This window comes from Rousettus aegyptiacus, unplaced genomic scaffold (genome assembly GCF_014176215.1).
Source record: "Rousettus aegyptiacus isolate mRouAeg1 unplaced genomic scaffold, mRouAeg1.p scaffold_m13_p_3, whole genome shotgun sequence".
Taxonomy (NCBI): domain Eukaryota; kingdom Metazoa; phylum Chordata; class Mammalia; order Chiroptera; family Pteropodidae; genus Rousettus; species Rousettus aegyptiacus.
In genome coordinates, this window is record NW_023416306.1 from 147012903 (window position 1) to 147030892 (window position 17990).

At 36.0% G+C, this 17990-nt stretch overlaps 1 protein-coding gene across 1 annotated transcript; it reads left to right on the forward strand.

The window, feature by feature from the left end:
* The first annotated feature begins 384 nt into the window (after positions 1-384).
* CCDC196 (coiled-coil domain containing 196) lies at positions 385-16013 on the forward strand. Its single transcript, XM_036239548.1, has 10 exons — positions 385-434; positions 544-693; positions 1954-2050; positions 2763-2813; positions 7179-7256; positions 7460-7543; positions 8078-8137; positions 8523-8658; positions 15679-15737; positions 15894-16013. The coding sequence occupies exons 1-10, from the start codon at positions 385-387 to the stop codon at positions 16011-16013; spliced, it is 885 nt and encodes a 294-aa protein (XP_036095441.1).
* The last annotated feature ends 1977 nt before the right edge of the window (positions 16014-17990 follow it).

Consider the following 17990-nt stretch of genomic DNA (forward strand, 5'->3'; position numbering starts at 1 on the left):
GGAAGATCGTGTTGAGTTATTTTTGACGTACCATCATTTTCTAACACAAGAGGAATTCCATAATATATATGTGTTGTGATTTTATCCTATTCAATCAAAGACTTAAGAATAAAATGTTTAGCATTGGCTAAAGCTAAAGCAAGAACTTATCAGATGTAGTTAATAGTATTCTTAGTCAACAAACTGTCACTGATGTTACTTAAAAGACCTGTTGATTCTGTGGTCTTAGGACCATTGTGACCTCAAGCTGTAGCTAACCCCAGTCCAATGCAGCAGGAGTTTCAAGAACAGCAGCACAAAAATGATGACTTAACTGAATGGAACAAGAAGGCACATATTTTCAAGAAAACCTCTTTATTCTTAGAGTAAAAGTTTCCCTTCAAGATGGCGAGTAGTTCAGACTCTCCAGGTTCTTATGTGCCCTCAAAAACAAGGTCAGTCTTTGACAGATGACAACAAGTGGTAACTATCCAGGAGGGAAAAGAGGGTCTCTATTATTAACTCAGACTAAAGGCATATATTATGGTATCTCTTCCTACGAAGTTCTAAAATAGATGACAACTACTTGAAGGAATTGAATGAGGACTTAAAACTAAGGAAGCAAGAACTACTAGAGATGCTAAAACCTATTGCAGATAAGAACAACCTCTTATTCCAGAAGTTAATGTCTAACTTGGAGGAAAAACAAAGAAGGTAAGGGCTCCCTACTCAAGATATCCTAAAGGGTGAAGGGCTGGAAAACTTTAATAAATAGAAATAACAATTATTACTTACATTTTTTAAAAAAGGTTTAGACATCCAGTTATAGGTAAAGAGTTTGTAACTACAAAATCAGAGTGGTAAGGAATCCTTTATTTTCTTTTAGTAAAATTAAGTATGACTCAGCCCTCATCTCACGGGGCTACAGTTATTACACTTTTTCCCTAGGGTATCCACCCAAGAAACAGATTAAAACCATTTAATATTGTCAGCTATCATGGTCACACTAATAGCTCCTTACTTGCTTGTGAAATCACTTTAGGATAGATAATTTTGCTCTTCCCATGCCAAGCAATGGAATAGCATTCTTTTCTGAGCATAGGGTCTGGTTTCTTTAAATATACTAGGCAACTGAGGTCTTAACTCTTCACTAGGATACTCACTGTTCTTGGGACTCAACAACATTTTCCTTTCTAGTCTCAGGCAATCTCACCTTAATGAGTCTACTTTCATTCTCTATCCTAGTACGAGCATCTCAGGGAACTCAGATTTTTGGAAAACAAATGGCAGGCAGAAAGTTGTGGTCAAGCAAACCCAGAAATTCAAACTATTATCAGGGCAAGAGAACACAAAGTCTTGCTCTTTTGCTTACAATTGTAGAGGAAAAAGTACAATGAACATAAACATTAATACCTTTAAAAGATATCTTTTCTCATAATCGAAGATTTACTATTTATCAGACTTCGTTAGAAACTTCTTGATGGCTTGATTCTCTGGAGGATATCATAAGGATATAAGTTGTTTCTCAAACTAACTCAAATGTCTTTATATGGAGAAGCAAGGTGGGAGAGATGAACAGAGACAGGGTGGAGAATAATTCTGGGATTTATCCTGAAGACAGTAGGTTCTTTGACCTCCTTTTCACAGGACAAAAGTGCCCCCTTTCTAGTCCAAAATTTATACACCAAAACATTCTTTGGAAGGGGTAGACAGGAGTCTCAATGGCTGTTGGAGACCTAAGTTTTGAGCATTATAGACCATAGAATTCATTACAGAGCACAAAGCTAGGCCAAATGTCAGTGAGGAATGGAATCATCCTATAGAGAGATCTTCTATGTCCAGGAGGACTTTCATAAATCCTGTGATTTCAGCCCCCAAGCCTCTCTCCCATGGTGGAGTACTTTCTGACCGGTTGTAAAATATTAATATTACTCTTCGGGAAGTATTACATTTTATGATGTCTTTCCCTTCTAGTCTGCAGATCATGAGGCAGATCATGGCAGGAAAGGGGAGTGAAGAACCCTCAGTCATGGAGCTCATTAAAGAAGCAGAGGAAATGAAGCAGAATCTGGTAAGAGGTTGGTGAGCATTCCAGGGAAAGGCCTTCCAAACAGTGATCAATTCCATTACTGTCATTAGATGTGGAAGAAAAAACAAAGTATTCATCGCTAGTATCTGATGCTCCAACACTGATATCTTCTTGATCTAGAAAGTCTAGGATGATCCAAAGGGAATCAGATGAAACATTGGGAAGAACAAGGACTAGCTAGCAAAAGTTCTATTTCTTTGATTTTTTTAAAAGTCTTTTCTAGAGATTAATGAGTACAAGCATATTAACCCTTCATACTTCAGAAGGAATGGAAAATACCTAGCAAAGAAAAAGAAAAGAAATTGTTTTCTCTGACAGATTCTTGTAAGATTTTAAAAAATCAATAGTGTGATGGATCTTAAAAACTAAAAATTAGTGGTCGAAGCCCCAGAGAAAGTGCTACATAATCAGAATGCTTTAAGTATTATGAGTGACTCATTTCTGTTGGTATCCTACAGTTACCATAATTAGTTATTCAATATTGTTGTTATTTTTTATCATCATCATCATCACTATCATCAAACTTATCTCTCATGCTCCTGGATTTCGCACTAGCCCCATTTATTGCTTTCCTCTGTGAAAACTATGTCCCTGTGCCCCCTTCCCCTATTACTTAGTCATTTCTTCCAATCTCACTTTAATGACTGAACAAACATATGTTTCTGTTTGTTTGGTTTTTCTCCCCCTCCAACAGGAAAGGAAAAACAAGATGCTTCGGAAGGAAATGGAGATGCTATGGAACAAGGTGTGCCTCCAAGGATCTCTTGAGAGTACTGTCTTACAGACCACAATGCAAAGAACTTCCCTTTCCTCTGGTCTCCAATCTTATTTTCTCAAGTCCCTGCTTCCACTCACACCTCATTCCAATCCATTCTTTGCAAAGCAGCCAAAGTGATACTTTTTTAAGTAATCAAAACATATCACTCTTCTTAAGAAAACTTTTTATAGCCACTCCTTAATGTGGCATAATCTGGCTCTTGCTTACCTCTCTGTTCTCCTTTCATAGAAGTCCTTCCCTCCCACACTGGCCTCCTTGTGGTTTTTCAAACATGCCAAGACTTATCTCAAGTCTTTTGTTTTTACTTTAGCCCCAGTGGCCTGTAATGGTATTTTCTATTCACTTCCTTCAGGTTTCTGCTTAAATGTCACCTCCTCAGGGAGGGCCTCCTTGTTCACTCTATCTAAAACAGGGCAACCCCTCTCCTACTTTTATACAACCCTGTTCAAGTCCTCCATAGCATTTTTTTATGATATAAGCCTATTATTATTTTAATTTTATTATTATTTTATTTGTTTCTCGTCTCCTTGCTCTACTTTGAAGTATGAGCTCCTCTAGTATCTTAATTGCTTTGTTCGTCTTTAAATCCTTAGCACATAGCGAAATGCTTGGAACATAGTAGACAATAAATGTAACTTGAATAAACGAATGAATATACATCTAATTCTAATTCCCCTATGATTTTGCAACAATACTAAGATAACAATAGTAGGCCCTTTTGAACTGGAAATCTAAATATACCAATCAACAGTAAGGAAATTGAAACAATCATCAAAAATCTCCCAAAAAGTAAAAGTCCAGAACCAGATGGCTTCACTAGTGAATTCTCTCAAACATTCAAAGATGATTTAATACCTGCCCTCCTCAAACTCCTCCAAAAAAAAATCAAGGAAGAGGCAATACTTCCTAACTCATTTTACAAGGCCAACATTCCCCTGACACCAAAACCTGGTAAGGGTAACAAAAAAAAGAAAACTACAGACCAATATCTCTGATGAATACAGATGCAAAAATGCTAAGAAAAAAAAAAAGAAAGAAAAAGAAAAAAGAAAAGGAAAAAAAAAAAAGAAAAAGAAAAAGCCAGCAAATCAAATAGAAGAATCCGTCTAAAAGATTATACATCGTAATCAAGTGGGGTTCACAACAGGGGCATGAGGATGATTCGATATATGCAAGTCAATCAATGTGATACACCACATAAACAAAATAAAGGATAAAGATCATATGATCATATCTATAGTGGCCGAAAAGCATTTGACAAGATACAGCAACCATTTATGATTAAAACAAAAAGTACCTTAACATAATAAAGGCCATATATGACATACCCTCAGCTAATATCATACTTAATGGTGCATAACTGAAAGCTTTTCCTCTAAGATCAGGAACAAGAGAAGGATGACCATTTTTACCACTCTTATTCAATGTAGTGCTGGCAGTTCTAGCCAGGGCCATCAGGCAAGTGAAAGAAATTAAAGATATCCAAATTAGAAATGAAGAAGTCGAATTGTCACTTTTTATAGAAAACATGATTATTTATATAGAAAACTCTAAAGACTCACCAAAAAAACTATTAGAAACAACCAAAAAATACAGTAAAGTTGCAAGATAGAAGATCAATGTACAAATATACATTGCGTCCCCATACCCCGACAATGAAATTTCAGAAAAACAAATGAAAAAACAATTCCTTCTGCAAATGCAACAAAAAGAATAAAATACCTAGAATAAACTTAACAAAGCATGTGAAGGACCTATACATTAACACTACAAGACATTATTAAAAGAAATTGAGGAAGACACAAAGAGATGAAAAGATATTCCATGTTCAGGGATCGGAAGGATCAACATAGCTAAAATGGCCATAATACTGAAAGCAATATGTAAAATTAATGCAGAATCCCAGTGGCATTTTTTTAAAGAAGTAGAACAAAAAAATCATTAGATTTGTATGGAATCACAAAAGACCATGAATACCCAAAACAATTCTGAGAGGAAAGAACAAGGCCAGAGGTGTCACACTGCCTGACTTCAAATTATACTACACAGGGACAATAATCAATACTGCATGATATTGTCAGGAAAACAGACACACGGACCAAGGAAAAGAATTGAGAGCCTAGAAATAAACCCACATACATATGGGCAAATAATTTTTGACAAAGGAGCCAAAAACATACAATGAAGGGAGAAAAAAAAAGCCTCTTTAATAAATGATGGTGGGAAAATTGAAAAGCCACACACAAAAGAATGAAATGACTTCTGTCACCATACACCAAAACTAACTCAAAACAAATAAAGGACTTGAATCTAAGACCTGAAACAATAAATTACATAGAAGAAAACATAGGTACCAGACTCATGGACTTTGGATTTAGAGAGGATTTTATGAATTTGACCTCAGAATCAAGGGAAGTAAAAGCAAAAATAAATGAATGGTACTATAGCAAACTAAAAAGCTTTCCCATAGCAAAAGAAACCATCAGCAAAACAAAAAGGCAACCAATTGAATGGAAGACATTTGCAAACAATGCCTCCGTTAAGAGGCTAATATCCAAAATATATAAAGAACTCATACAACTCAACAATAATAAAAAAAAATCCAGTTAAAAAATGGGCAGAGGACCCGAACAGACACTTCTCCCAAGAAGATATACAAATGGCCAACAGACATATGAAAAGATGTTCAATTTCACTAGCTATTAGGGAAATATAAATCAAAACCACAGTGAGATACCACCTCATCAACAAGACAAGTAATAACAAGTGCTGGAGAGGCTGCAGGGGAAAGGAACTCTCATACATTTCTGGTGGGAGTGGAAATTGGTACAACCAATATAGAAAATAGTATGCAGTTTCCTCAAAAAATTAAGAACATAATTACCGTATGACCCAGCAATCCTTCTTCAGGGTATCTATCCCCCAAATTTGAAAATATTTATCCATAAAGATATATGCACCTTGATGTTCACTGAAGCATTATTCACAGTGGCCAAGACATGGAAACAACCAAAGTGTCCTTCAATAGATGACTGGATAAAGAAGATGTGGTACATATATACAGTGAAATATTACCCAGCCATAAGAAAAGATGAAATACTACCATTTGTGACAACATGGATCTTGTGATAACCATGCTAAGTGAAATAAGTCAGAAAAAGTTGAGAACTGTATGATTTCACTCATATGTGAGATATAAAACTAAAAGCAACAAGTAAACAAGACAAACAAAAACTCATAGAGACAACATTTTAGTGTTTACCAGAGGGAAAGGCAGTGGGGTTGGGAGGAGGTGGATAGGACCAAGGGGTTTAAATATATAGTGACAGAAGATTTGACTTTGGGTGGTGAACACACAATGCGACATACAGATGATGTATTATTGAATTGTATATTTGAAACCTATATAATTTTATTAACCAATGTCGCCCCAATAAATGTAACTAAAAAATAATAAGCCCTTTTGCTGGGAAACCAAGAGGGAGAGGAAATTCCTCTGTGGACTGTCATTGGGATCTGAGTGCTTTTTCACAGACTATGAGACTAGAACAACAGATTGTGTCTTGTGATAAAAACAAGTCTGTGGTGTGATCTCCGACTGACTACATTTTCATCGCACCTTTCCACTAATAATCAGGATACCATCAAGCCCTGCGTCTTATACTGAAATCTCCTCCCAGTTCTCAGTGGCAGCTACAAATCAGTTCTATGAATTGTCCGAAGCTTCGGTTCCTAAGTTCTTGTATACTTATGATAGAAAATGTGCCAGTACAATTCCTTTATTAAAATCCAGCTTTTTCAGAGCTCTCAAAAACTTTTTATAAGGGATGTCCATATGCCTTAGCCTACCCATATTTTTAGATAGTGAGAAACAGTTTGAGAAGAGCAGCATGCTGAGTGGTTAAGAACACAGGCTTCAGAGTCTGGGAGATCTGGTTCAAATTTCAGCTTTGTATTTCCCTAGCTATGTGACCCCAAACAAATGACTTAGCCTCTCTGAGTCTCAGTTTTCTCATCTATAAAATGGAAATAAAAATAGTTCTTTGAGGATTAAATGAAAATGTGATGTTCTAGAATAACGTAAGTAGCTTATAGTAATGATTGGTATATGATAAGGGTTCATTTAATAATTTTTATTATTATAAGGTACATTCAAGGGACCAAATGGAAGGGCTTTTGCCATTCCGAACCCCTTTGGTACTTCACTTTTTATACTGGGGCCTGAGAGCTTGCCGACTGGCAGAAACCAAAAGCCTTGACCCATATTAGCTTTCTACTTTCCCTTGCTAATTTCCCACTAATTTAAAGTTTTGTCAAAATATTTCTCTACAGACATTCAACACAGAAGAACTCAGTGATCAACAAAAAGCACCACAGATAAAAAACAAAGCAAACTTGCAGGATGGAAAGGCAAGTGGACTGCACGGGTACTTGCAATTTAAAGGTTGTTGATGCCACACAACTGGAAACAGCCTGTTGGCAATCAAGGCTATTTGGGGTAGGCACATAGGTAGGACCTGGGCCTCCAGAGTATATTGGATTTACTGTCTGCTGAGACATTGCACTTCTTTCCTGGGGCCTCCTATTCTTTTAGCTCTCTTCTTTCATCCCAGGCTCCCAAAACCCCCTCACCACCTAGGAAGATCAAGAATGAATCGGAGACATCATGTGCAGAGAAAGTGAAGGAATTAAGGAAGGTAGTACAACCTTTCTAAATAGTAGTGGCTTTTAGAGCTGATAGATTAGATATCCTTAATGTAGCAGTAATCTGCCTAAACTATAGTGTGCTCCTGAATGGGTGCAAAATTTTACAGATCTGGTTCCCTTGGGATATTATATTTGAGTCAGAATGACACTGCAAGTTTCTGGGGAATCTTGTTATCTAGGCCAAAGTAGAAGAAGCTGTACCAACAATGACAACTTTGCAATAGCTATGTGATATCAAAACACTTGTTAATGTGTTTTTGAACTTTTATTTAGAGGTAATTATGTTTGTATCTAATCTTCTTGCAGCCAATTTATTCATAGAAAATTATCCTATTCATTTAGTTTTTAACTTTTGGAGAGTGGATTGTACAGGTGGGGCCAATTAAAAGAACTATGAAGTCGAAACCAATTTATTAGTGAATCTATGACACCACAATTTTGCTATAAAGTCTTTGCGGCATATTTAGAAAACTGATTTCTGATCTCAATTTACTTTGTCACCCAGAGGCTCTTTCTTCCACCAGGAAAAGCAACAGAGGAAAATAGAATGGGTGAGGTATCAGGAACAAGCCAACATCCTTCAGGTACTAAGGTCTTCCAGGCTAGACTTGGGGTACAGTTTCATCCATACAATATAAAGTTCCACAGTGTGAAGCCCGGTCTCTTCATTTAGATTACCAATTGTCCTGCTAAAAGAAATGTTTACTGGGGAGATGGCTAGAGAGACCTATCTCTGGCTTTACTTTGAGTAACTTGGGAGTAAACAGCATTTTCCCCCCGCCCCCATAGTCCTGATTTTATTCTATCTGAAATGTGAAAAAAAAAAAATCGCAAATACTTTCTGTTCAACTTTTAAAGACTAAGCATGATGAGATCATTTTTAAACTTTTGAGTAAAAAGGATTCAGGTAACAGTGGATTCAGAGAAGCCAATAGTATATGAGTAGTTTTGAAAAATGTTCTCTTATAGAGTGACTTTAATGGAAAAGTTATTGAGCTGAGAATTGAAGCCTTGAAGAACTACCAGAAGGCCAATGACCTGAAATTATCACTGTACTTACAGCAGAATTGTGAGCAAGCAGTTTTGAATCTTCCTGGGTCCCAAGGTAGGTAGAGTTTCACAGGTACATAGTTTGAGGTTTTGTTTTGTTTTACATTAAAAATCCCATTACATCTAAAGTGATCAACACGATATCTGGTACACAGTAAGTTAAATGTTAGTAGTGTTATAATAATTTTATTGCTATCATTATTATTACTCAGAAGCTCTCATACCAAGGAAAGGGTTCCTCTGGAGGAAACAAAATTTTCATTTGTAAAGACTAAGTAATATAGCATGTACTTAGCATATGTAGTTGATACATAGTTGGCACTTGATAAAATATTAGTTTCCTCCCTACCCTCTCCCTTTTCCTAGGAATTAGAGTAGTTTGATCTTGTTGGAATTAGATTCTGCTACTTCAAAACAGAAGACCAAGGAGATAGACATCTGACAATGGTTGTGAGTTTCACCAATCAAGATAGTTCCTCTGGGACTTTCAGCATTTTCCCCCAAAAGAAAATTTTTAAATATATGCAATAATTTTATTTTTTTAATTTTATTTTAAATTTTAAAAAGTTAGATACTTATATATAATCCATGAAGTGATCCTCCCAATTACCCTAGCACCTATCTGGTACTACACACAACCATTACAATACTACTGACTATATGCTCTATGCTGTACTCCAAATCCCCATGACTGCTTTGTAACTATCAATTTGTACTTCTTTATCCTTTCACCTTTTTCATCCAGCCCTCCAATCCCCCTCCTTTCTGGCAATCACCAATCTGTTCTCTGAGTCAGTGAGTCTGTTTTCATTTAATTTGTTCGTTTCTTTTGTTCTATAGATTCTGCATATAAGAGAAATCACATGGTATTTATCTTTCTCTGTCTGACTTATTTCACTCAGCATAATACCCTCTAGGTCCATCCATGTCATTGCAAATGGTAAGATTTCACTTTTTTAATAGCTGAGTAATATTCCATTGTATACATGTGCTATAATTTTATCCAATCATCTGTTGATGGGCACTTAGGTTGCTTCTATATCTTGGTTATCGCGAACATCGCTGCCATGAACATAGAGGTGCATAGATCTTTAGGAACTAGTGTTTTGGTTTTCTCTGGATAAATAATCCAGAAGTGCACTTGCTGGGTCAAAAGGTAGTTCTATTTTTAACTTTTGAGAAACTTCCAGACTGTTTTCCAGTGTGGCTGTACCAATTTGCAATTCCACTAACAGCGTACCAGTGTTCCCTCTTCTCTACATCCTCTCCAACGTTTGTTGTTTTTTTGATTTATTGATGATAGCCAATCTGACAGATGTGAGGTGATATCTCATTGTGGTTTAAATTTGCATTTCTCTGATGATCAGTGACTTTGAGCATCTTTTCATATGTCTATTGGCCATCTGTATCTCCTCATTGGAGAAATATCTATTCACATCTTCTGCTCATTTTTTAATTGGATTTTTTTGTTGTTGTTGAGTTGTATGAGTTGCAAGAGTTTTACAAATTTTGGATATTAACCCCTTGTTAGATGTATCATAGGCAAAAATCTTCTCCCATTCATAGGTTGTTTTTTTTTTTCTTGTTTTGTTTTGTTGAAGTGTTCTTTTGCTGGGCAAAACCTTTTTAGTTTGATGTAGTCCTATTTGTTTGTTTTTTTGTTTCCCTTGTCTAAGGAGATATATCAGGAAAAAAAAAATACTAATACCAATATCAGAGAATTTACTGCCTATGTTTTCTTCTAGAAGTTTTATGGTTTCAGGTCTTACATTTAAGTCTTTAATCCATTTTGAGTTTATTCTTGTATATTGTGTAAGAATATGGTCCAGTTTCATTTTTTTTTTTTTTGCACTTACGTGTCAAGTTTTCCCAATACCATTTGTTGAAGAGATTGTGTTTACCCCATTGTATATTCTTGTTTCCTTTGTCATAGATTAAATGACCACATAGGTATGGATTTATTTCTGGGCTCTCTATGCTGTTCCATTGATCTATGTGTCTGTTTTTGTGCCAGTATCATGCTGTTTTGATTACTATAGCCTTGTAAGAGTTTATAGCATCATGAGAGGGAATCATATAGTTTACCAAAAGAAAAAAAATAGAACAAAGGAATGGCTTTTGAAGGGTAGGAGCAAAGGTTATTAAATTTTCAGGGATCTATGCATCTGAATTGTGTTTTTAAAAAAAGACATGCAATGAGAAATCATGGCTAAGGGAAGACAGTATTTTATCAGTATGTGTATCTCTAATTTCTTCTCACTCTTATTCCATGAAGAGATTGAACAGCTTATAAAATCACACACAGCACATAGGATTAAATAAATAGATGAATAAATTAAGGCAAAGGGAAAATAATTTGAAGCCAGGTAAATACATGAAAATGTATAATGCAAGTACTATACAGTTGGTAGAGGTAGGCTTCATACTTGTTTCTGAATTTCCCTGAAAAAGAAACATGGATTTATGATATCCACAAAATAACAGTAACCAATTGCTCAAGAGAAACATAGCTTTCCTTGGTACCGAGATCAGAGAGAAATTTCTTTTCCAGGTCCTTATCATGGGGACAGGATACTCCATGTGTGTTATAGTAGCTAATGTCCTCAACCACATTTCTAAAATAAATTCAGAATCTAAATTTCCTAGGCTGTTTCTTATCTGTTCTTTGGCACAACCTGATAAGAAATAATTAATCTGAAATTTAAAAAAAGCGATCAATCACTTAAGATGATTCGGTCCGGGTACATAGCACTCTGTTGGTTTAACTTGATCCATATGTAAAATTTAGGAAATATGGAAGACTGGATGTACTACCTATCCTTCAGCCAGTGCTGTTTTTCTCATTCATGTTTTTCTTTTAACATTTGTTTTGATAAGAATTAGACCACAGAAAGCTTGAGGTTTTCTTCCCTAATAAGAACCTGGACTATAACCGGAGCAATATAAAGTCATTAAGATCCAAATGAAAAAGATAGAGGAGAGGAGGGTTATGAGGAGGAAAGATCTTTGTTTCATTTCATTTAAAATTAGCTGAAGGTTATCTCAAGAAATCTAAAGAATAAGAAGTCAATATTCTTCTAGTTTCAGATTCAAATCAAGACAAATCCTTCCTTCCTTCCTTCCTTCCTTCCTACCTCCCTCCCTCCCTCCCTCCCTCCCTCCCTCCCTTCCTTCCTTCCTTCCTTCCTTCCTTCCTTCCTTCCTCCCTCCCTCCCTTTCTTTTTTTCTTCCTTTCTTTTTAGCTTGCTTGAAGAATGTTGAATCTTTGAGCTTTGAACTAGGACAAGCCCACAAACAACACCCTCTTTTCTCTCCTCTTACGCTTCTGGAGAATTAAGTGACAGGGCAACAACCTGTTCAGTTATCACAAATGACTGTAGCCACAGGCATGAGTGACCCGTTGCTAATGTGTTTTATCGATTGTACATTCAGAGGGTGTGGATTATAGGCCAGTTTCATTTTCTAACACACACATATACAAAATCTTTAGGTTTGTTTGAGCGTAAGTGCTCTGAAATCTAAGTCTTGGAGTTTGGTTCATTGACCTTTATATAACCTAGTGTTTAATTATTGAAAAGTAAACAAAAGAAATATTAGTTTTCTTTATAGAGGGATTTTTAAAGTAGTTACATTAAGATATTATTACTGACAGTGATATAATAGGAAGGTGGTTTGGTGGTGCTCAGTGTTTTCCAACTTCTGTGACACTTAGATTATTGTCTATTCAAAATTTTCTTTTAGAAAATTTCTAAAAGAAATCTTTTAGATTTCTTTATTTTCTTAAATGTATTACTTGAAAATAAAATTTATATTACTGTTTAAATGAGACACCAATGAAGTTATCCATAATAGAAAGTAAACTTAATAGTAAGTATATAGAAAATAAAATGTTAATATTATAAGATGTTGAAGCCCGAGGCCCATTTTATCTTTATTAGGAAGTGTTATTAGCGAGACACAGAGAGCTTTAAAGAAACCCAGCAACAAATGAAACTTTCTCTTTGATGCCACCAACTTTGAAAGAACTAAAAAGGGAATAATTGTCCCACTGTGATTTATAGTATATAATTTGTTCTAGCACCTCCTAGATTTATTTCAGTTGCCAGTTAAAACCATCTTGCCATCAAATTTTTTGAAATAGTAATTAAATGTATAAAGCATTGTGTTTAAAGTCATATATATGAGTCGTAGGCCTTTTCTGAGGCTAACAACCAGTTAAATAATCTGGACAAGTCATTAGTTTCAGTTTTCTCTTTATCTAAAACAACTATAAAATTTACAAAGCATGTTGCAAACATATGGATTTGTTTAACTCTCACAATGACTCTATGGGGTAGGAATTGTAGAATAAGAAACAAGTTCACAGAAGTCAGGCTTTCTGACTCCACATCCAAAGCTCATCTCCTAGAATATGCTATAAAATGGCAGTGTTAAAGTATGTGATTTCTCATGAACCTTCCATTTCTTCAGGTTACGACTTGAATCCAAACTTATCACTTGTTTAATGTATAATCGTCTCGATGAAGAACCATACTCCCTCAGTTTAAATTTGTTCAGTAATAAAACGGTTCCAACACATTGACAGATTTGTAATTCTGCATTTCTCCCAGTAGGTGGCACCAATCACATCCAGGCTTCTAGTCCACAAATCGTAGAAATCCAGGAAATGTTTGAGCGATGCCCTTCTATTACCTTTAGGACAAAATGTGCTACATTTATGTACAAATAAAAAAAAGGAAAAAAAAAACTATAGATGTTTTCTGTCATGTTCTGTGGCACTGAGTTGTATTACTGGCAGCCTCGATTAGATATATTAAACTCAGTATTCTGTTGCACATCTTTACCTATTGACTCTTCTACACTGCCCACTTCCTCCACAATCCCTGTCTAATACTGTTTCTTTCTACCATTTACTAATTTATTAATCAGGCGATTGGAACACTAAATTAGAAAGTCGGTTGGGCAATTGCGCAAGGTAGATTTTTGAAGGTTAAGAAATGAATAGTGTTCCTGGATAATGTTTCTTTGCTTCTAGTTTCAAAGGAGTTGAATTTCACAAGTCTGTCTTAAAGAAAGGGCGTAATGTAATTTTGGACACATCTCCCAGCAGGTGAGGGTACATGCCCTTTTGTTCTAGGCATTTCCAAATAGAGGGAGGGTTTCTCTCACTGCTCTTGGCAAAGAATTCCTTCTCCCACGTCAACTGTCCTGCCTTGCAATGGTGTGACCTATTTGGTTGGCAAAATACAATCTTGTGTTAATATTACTGACTTCGTTGCCCTTCAATCAATCCCTGCTTGCTAATTCCCCTGAGGCCCTAGTTTGCAGTATTACCTTTCTCGGTCTAACCTGTTTAGCATAATGCATCACCTAGTCTTAGACAAAAGAAAAACATTTTATACCTGGGAAAGGTCGTTTCCTTTTAGTCGTTCCATAGATGGGTCACATTTGAAGGGATTTAATTCCCTACCAGTGTAAAATTACAATCTGACCCAGGGTGTATGGCAGCCTTTCCTTGGCTTCAGTAAAGATAGCAGTTCGTGGCCTTTGCAGTCACCTATCTCAGAGAGTGCAGGTATGAAGCAATCTCTAAATTCAGCTGAATTTCCCATCATACCGGCTGGTGTTTAAAGAAAACGTTTATCTTCAGTAATAATAGAAGTGGTGATAAGACTTTTGATTCTGACAGTCTTGGTTTTCTCTCCTTCCCTACTCCCTTCCCCCAAACTCAGCATTTCCTTGAACTCTTTTGAAAAGAAGCTGAAGGTTGGATGTGAATATTTTGCTGCATTTATAAATTCAGATGAAAGTCCAGTGAGGTGGGAAATGAATACTCTTGAGACCTTATTTATTCTATGACTCCTTCGGTTCTGAAAGCAAGTCATTCTTCGTGGCTTTAACCTTTACTTCACTTTAGTATTACTCTTCCTGATGGCTGAAATACACACCAGCAGGTGCTGCTGAAAGGAAAATAGTAGTGTTAAGCTAAAATGCTGAAAGGCAGGGGTGGGTGGAAATCTACAGTGAACTCAAATCTGGATCCTTGATAAACAGTATTGCTCTCAAATACGAGCTTTTAAGTTTTGAGGCAACTTAATGTCAAAATTAGTTTTATTATATTAGTACATTATGGAGTTAATTTCTAAACTAGGTCATTCTTTCACTTGATATAAAACCCCACAGAAGTCCAGGGGGGAGAATAATCACTTATATCTTTCCAAAATATAAATTTTGGAAGTTGAAAAAAGTAAACTGTACTTTTATTAATATGATTATTTCAATGCGTGTCAATAGATTACAAACTTTTTTTGTATCGTACACTCAGGAAAGCAGCAGGATGTCTAGGATAGGGTTGTCATATTTAGCAAATAAAAAGAGGATGCCCAATTAAAACTGAATTGCAGATAAACAATACCGGTTTAGTATAAGTATTGCATTTACACATATGCTAAAAATTATTTAGTGTTTATTGAAATTCTAATTCAACTAGCAACCCTAACCTAGAACAGAGTGACTATGGAGCCGACTTAGCACCCTACAATCCTCTCTCTCTCCCCTTTTTATTGCCTCCCTTCACCTTCTCTACATCAGACTATGCCTGTCACTCTCTCTGCCTCATTCCCCCCCGCCCTCCTCCCACACCTTTATCTTTTGTTTTTTTCTTCAATACCCACAGTTGACCATTTTTGTGGAATATACATCTAGGTTGTCTGAGGGTGTGTATATATGTATATAATTTACCATCACTTTTCTTCATTTAAAAGCTATATTATAAGCACATTTTTTAGCCTCTAAAAATTGTTTTTACTTGCATGTAATGCTCAATGATTATTTTTTTCTGCAGGATATAAGCTCTCAACAAAGAAAAGAAAGGTTTGTCACTCCAACTTTAAAAATACTATTTGGTAAATTTAGTTTCTAAAACAACAATTAGATAATCCATACTGATGCTAATACCAGGGTCAGTCCTATCGTGATACAATGATATGATATTGCAATGAATGTTAATAGCCTGGCAACTAAAAACAAAACATTTTACCTCAAAGAAAGCTCTCATTTTCCTATTTCCCATCAGGTACTGTGGGCTTTACGACGACAGGTAGAGCAACTACGGGCAAAAATGAATCTAATGCAGTAAGAGCAACCTCCATTTTAAAAATCACTTTAAAGGCGTGAAAAGATTGGGGTTGTGGGTTTTGAGGATGCACTTATTAATGTACGTTCTAATTTTTAAAAAAGTGAGTGCCAGGTCATTTGATGTTTTAGCTTTTTTTTTTCTTTCTATTTTAGAGAATCCTAGGATCAAAGACCTACACAGAACAACAAGGAACTAAAGGAAGTCAATTTGATGACATAGGAGGGAGGCTCTTTTTTCTTAGGTCACTGCCAGATGAATCTCTGAAGGATTAGAAGGCTTTCACTCCATTTGCTTGGACAGATTTAAAGACTAGGCATAACCATTTGCTTTCATTAAAATCTCTCAAACCTTTGTTTTAGTGCTGTTTCGCCTCTCATTCCCCACTGAACTGGGCGGAAATGCTAGTTAGATGTTTAGCCTTCAGCATGTCAGAAATTTAGTCATTTAGAGATTGTAAAACAGCCTCTGTTGTTCTGATAGCTTTTAATTTTGAAATGGTTAGATTCAAACCACATCACATGTTGTTAATGAGTCCATAAAAAGCTGCTCCTCTCTGCTCTGAAATATTTAATTTTGGACAGATCCACCACTGGCAAATCAGAAAAGTAGGTACAAAATAAGGAAAATTACACTCCATAGACCCTTATTCTCTCACCATCCACTTCCAGCTGTCCAGTTGATTCTGCTTCCTAGTTATCTAGGCCTTGAATATCTTCAATCTTCCTAGTACCACTGTTTTGGTTCAGGCCCTCTTTCCTGCCTGAATTACCTCAGTCTCTTAATTGGTTTTCCTGCTTCCAGTCTCTCTCATCTGTTTTCCACAGCACTTCTGAAACTACCTTTTCTAAAAAAGAAACAAGATTATGTCACTTCACCACTGACTTTAGTGTAAAGTCCAAACTCATTCACAGACCATATAATGATCTAAATCCTTCAATTTCTCCTGTCTACATCCCCAGGCTCATCTTTACTATCTCCCCCTTCTCTCATATATCCTACATTGAACTCTACAGAACTATTTGCAGTTCCCCTGATGCACCAAGAGTTCTACTAGCTCTACGCCTTCTCAGAAAGCTGTTCCTCTGCTTGAAAGAGTCTTCTTTTCTTGCCTGCTTGGCCTTTGCCTATTGGTCCTAAGGCTGAGTTTGGTGCCCATCTTTTATCCCAGTAACTCTCAATCCTAGTTGTGTATTAGAATCTTCTTGGTAGCTTTTAAAAATACCAATTCACTGGCCTCCTCTCCAAATCATTTAAATCATGATATCTGAGGGATGGGGCAAAAGCATCTGTATTTTTTAAAAGCTCCCTGGGAAATTCTTAATTGCAGCCAGGTTTTCTAGGCTCTCTTACCTCTAGCATAGCGCTTAATGAACTATATTGCAATTATTTGTTAACCCAGCTATCTTCCTCACTAATGGTGAGCTCTTTGAAGTCCAGGACTGTGTTGTTCATCTTTTCATTTTGACCACCTAACACAGTGTCTGGGATTTGACAGAGGTTCAGATATTACATAAGGCCACAGAGAGTTCATTGCAAAGTCTCTGAACTCTTGATACCCTGTCTTGTGTCAATATGATCCTGCTGGATCATATTGTAGTCCTTGAGATCTTCAGATCTTTTGTTTATTCTGATTAGGTATTATTAATTTTCTACTTCATGTCAATATGGGGAAGGCTGATCTGTTATAAAACACTTCATAACCTGTAGGAATCCCTTTTACATTCTGGTAGTGAGCAAAGTAGGCCAACCAATTAAGAATCTTCATTTCCCCCAAAGTCAGTTTAAATCTTAAAGCTATGTTTAAAGGTGGATTTTTTTTTTTTTAAGTACTTTTGGACTAGAAAAAGTTCACGCAAAGTCACAGAATTTGGATATTAGAAGGGACTTTAAATAAATCTAAACTTTCTTCACTTCATAGAAGAGGAAACTAGAGTTTACATATGTTGAAAGTGTACCCAAACTTCCACAATTAATTGGGGCTACTAACAATTAAGCTGATTATCAAAGTTTAGGTATTATTACTACAACTTCATATTATAATCTAATTCATATTTTGCCTCTGTTGATCACAAAAGTAACAGGCTCTGTCACCCTGAGATGATGAGTTTCATGTTTCATCGAGTTAGCTGAGTGCCTAATCCATATTGCTTCAAGAAAGTTAGTCTTAGAGAGTTTCCAAATCAATTGGATTAAATAGAGAAATGAGAACAAAAGTCTGGAATATAAAATCTGACTGTACCATTATCTTG

What these genes read in the sequence shown, in the direction of transcription:
- CCDC196 (XM_036239548.1), top strand. Translation starts at nt 385, where the DNA reads ATGGCGAGTAGTTCAGACTCTCCAGGTTCTTATGTGCCCTCAAAAACA. An exon ending in TATGTGCCCTCAAAAACAAG is followed by an intron (nt 435 to 543) that starts GTCAGTCTTTGA and finishes CTTCCTACGAAG; the next exon opens with TTCTAAAATAGATGACAACT. An exon ending in CAAACTTGCAGGATGGAAAG is followed by an intron (nt 7,257 to 7,459) that starts GCAAGTGGACTG and finishes CTTTCATCCCAG; the next exon opens with GCTCCCAAAACCCCCTCACC.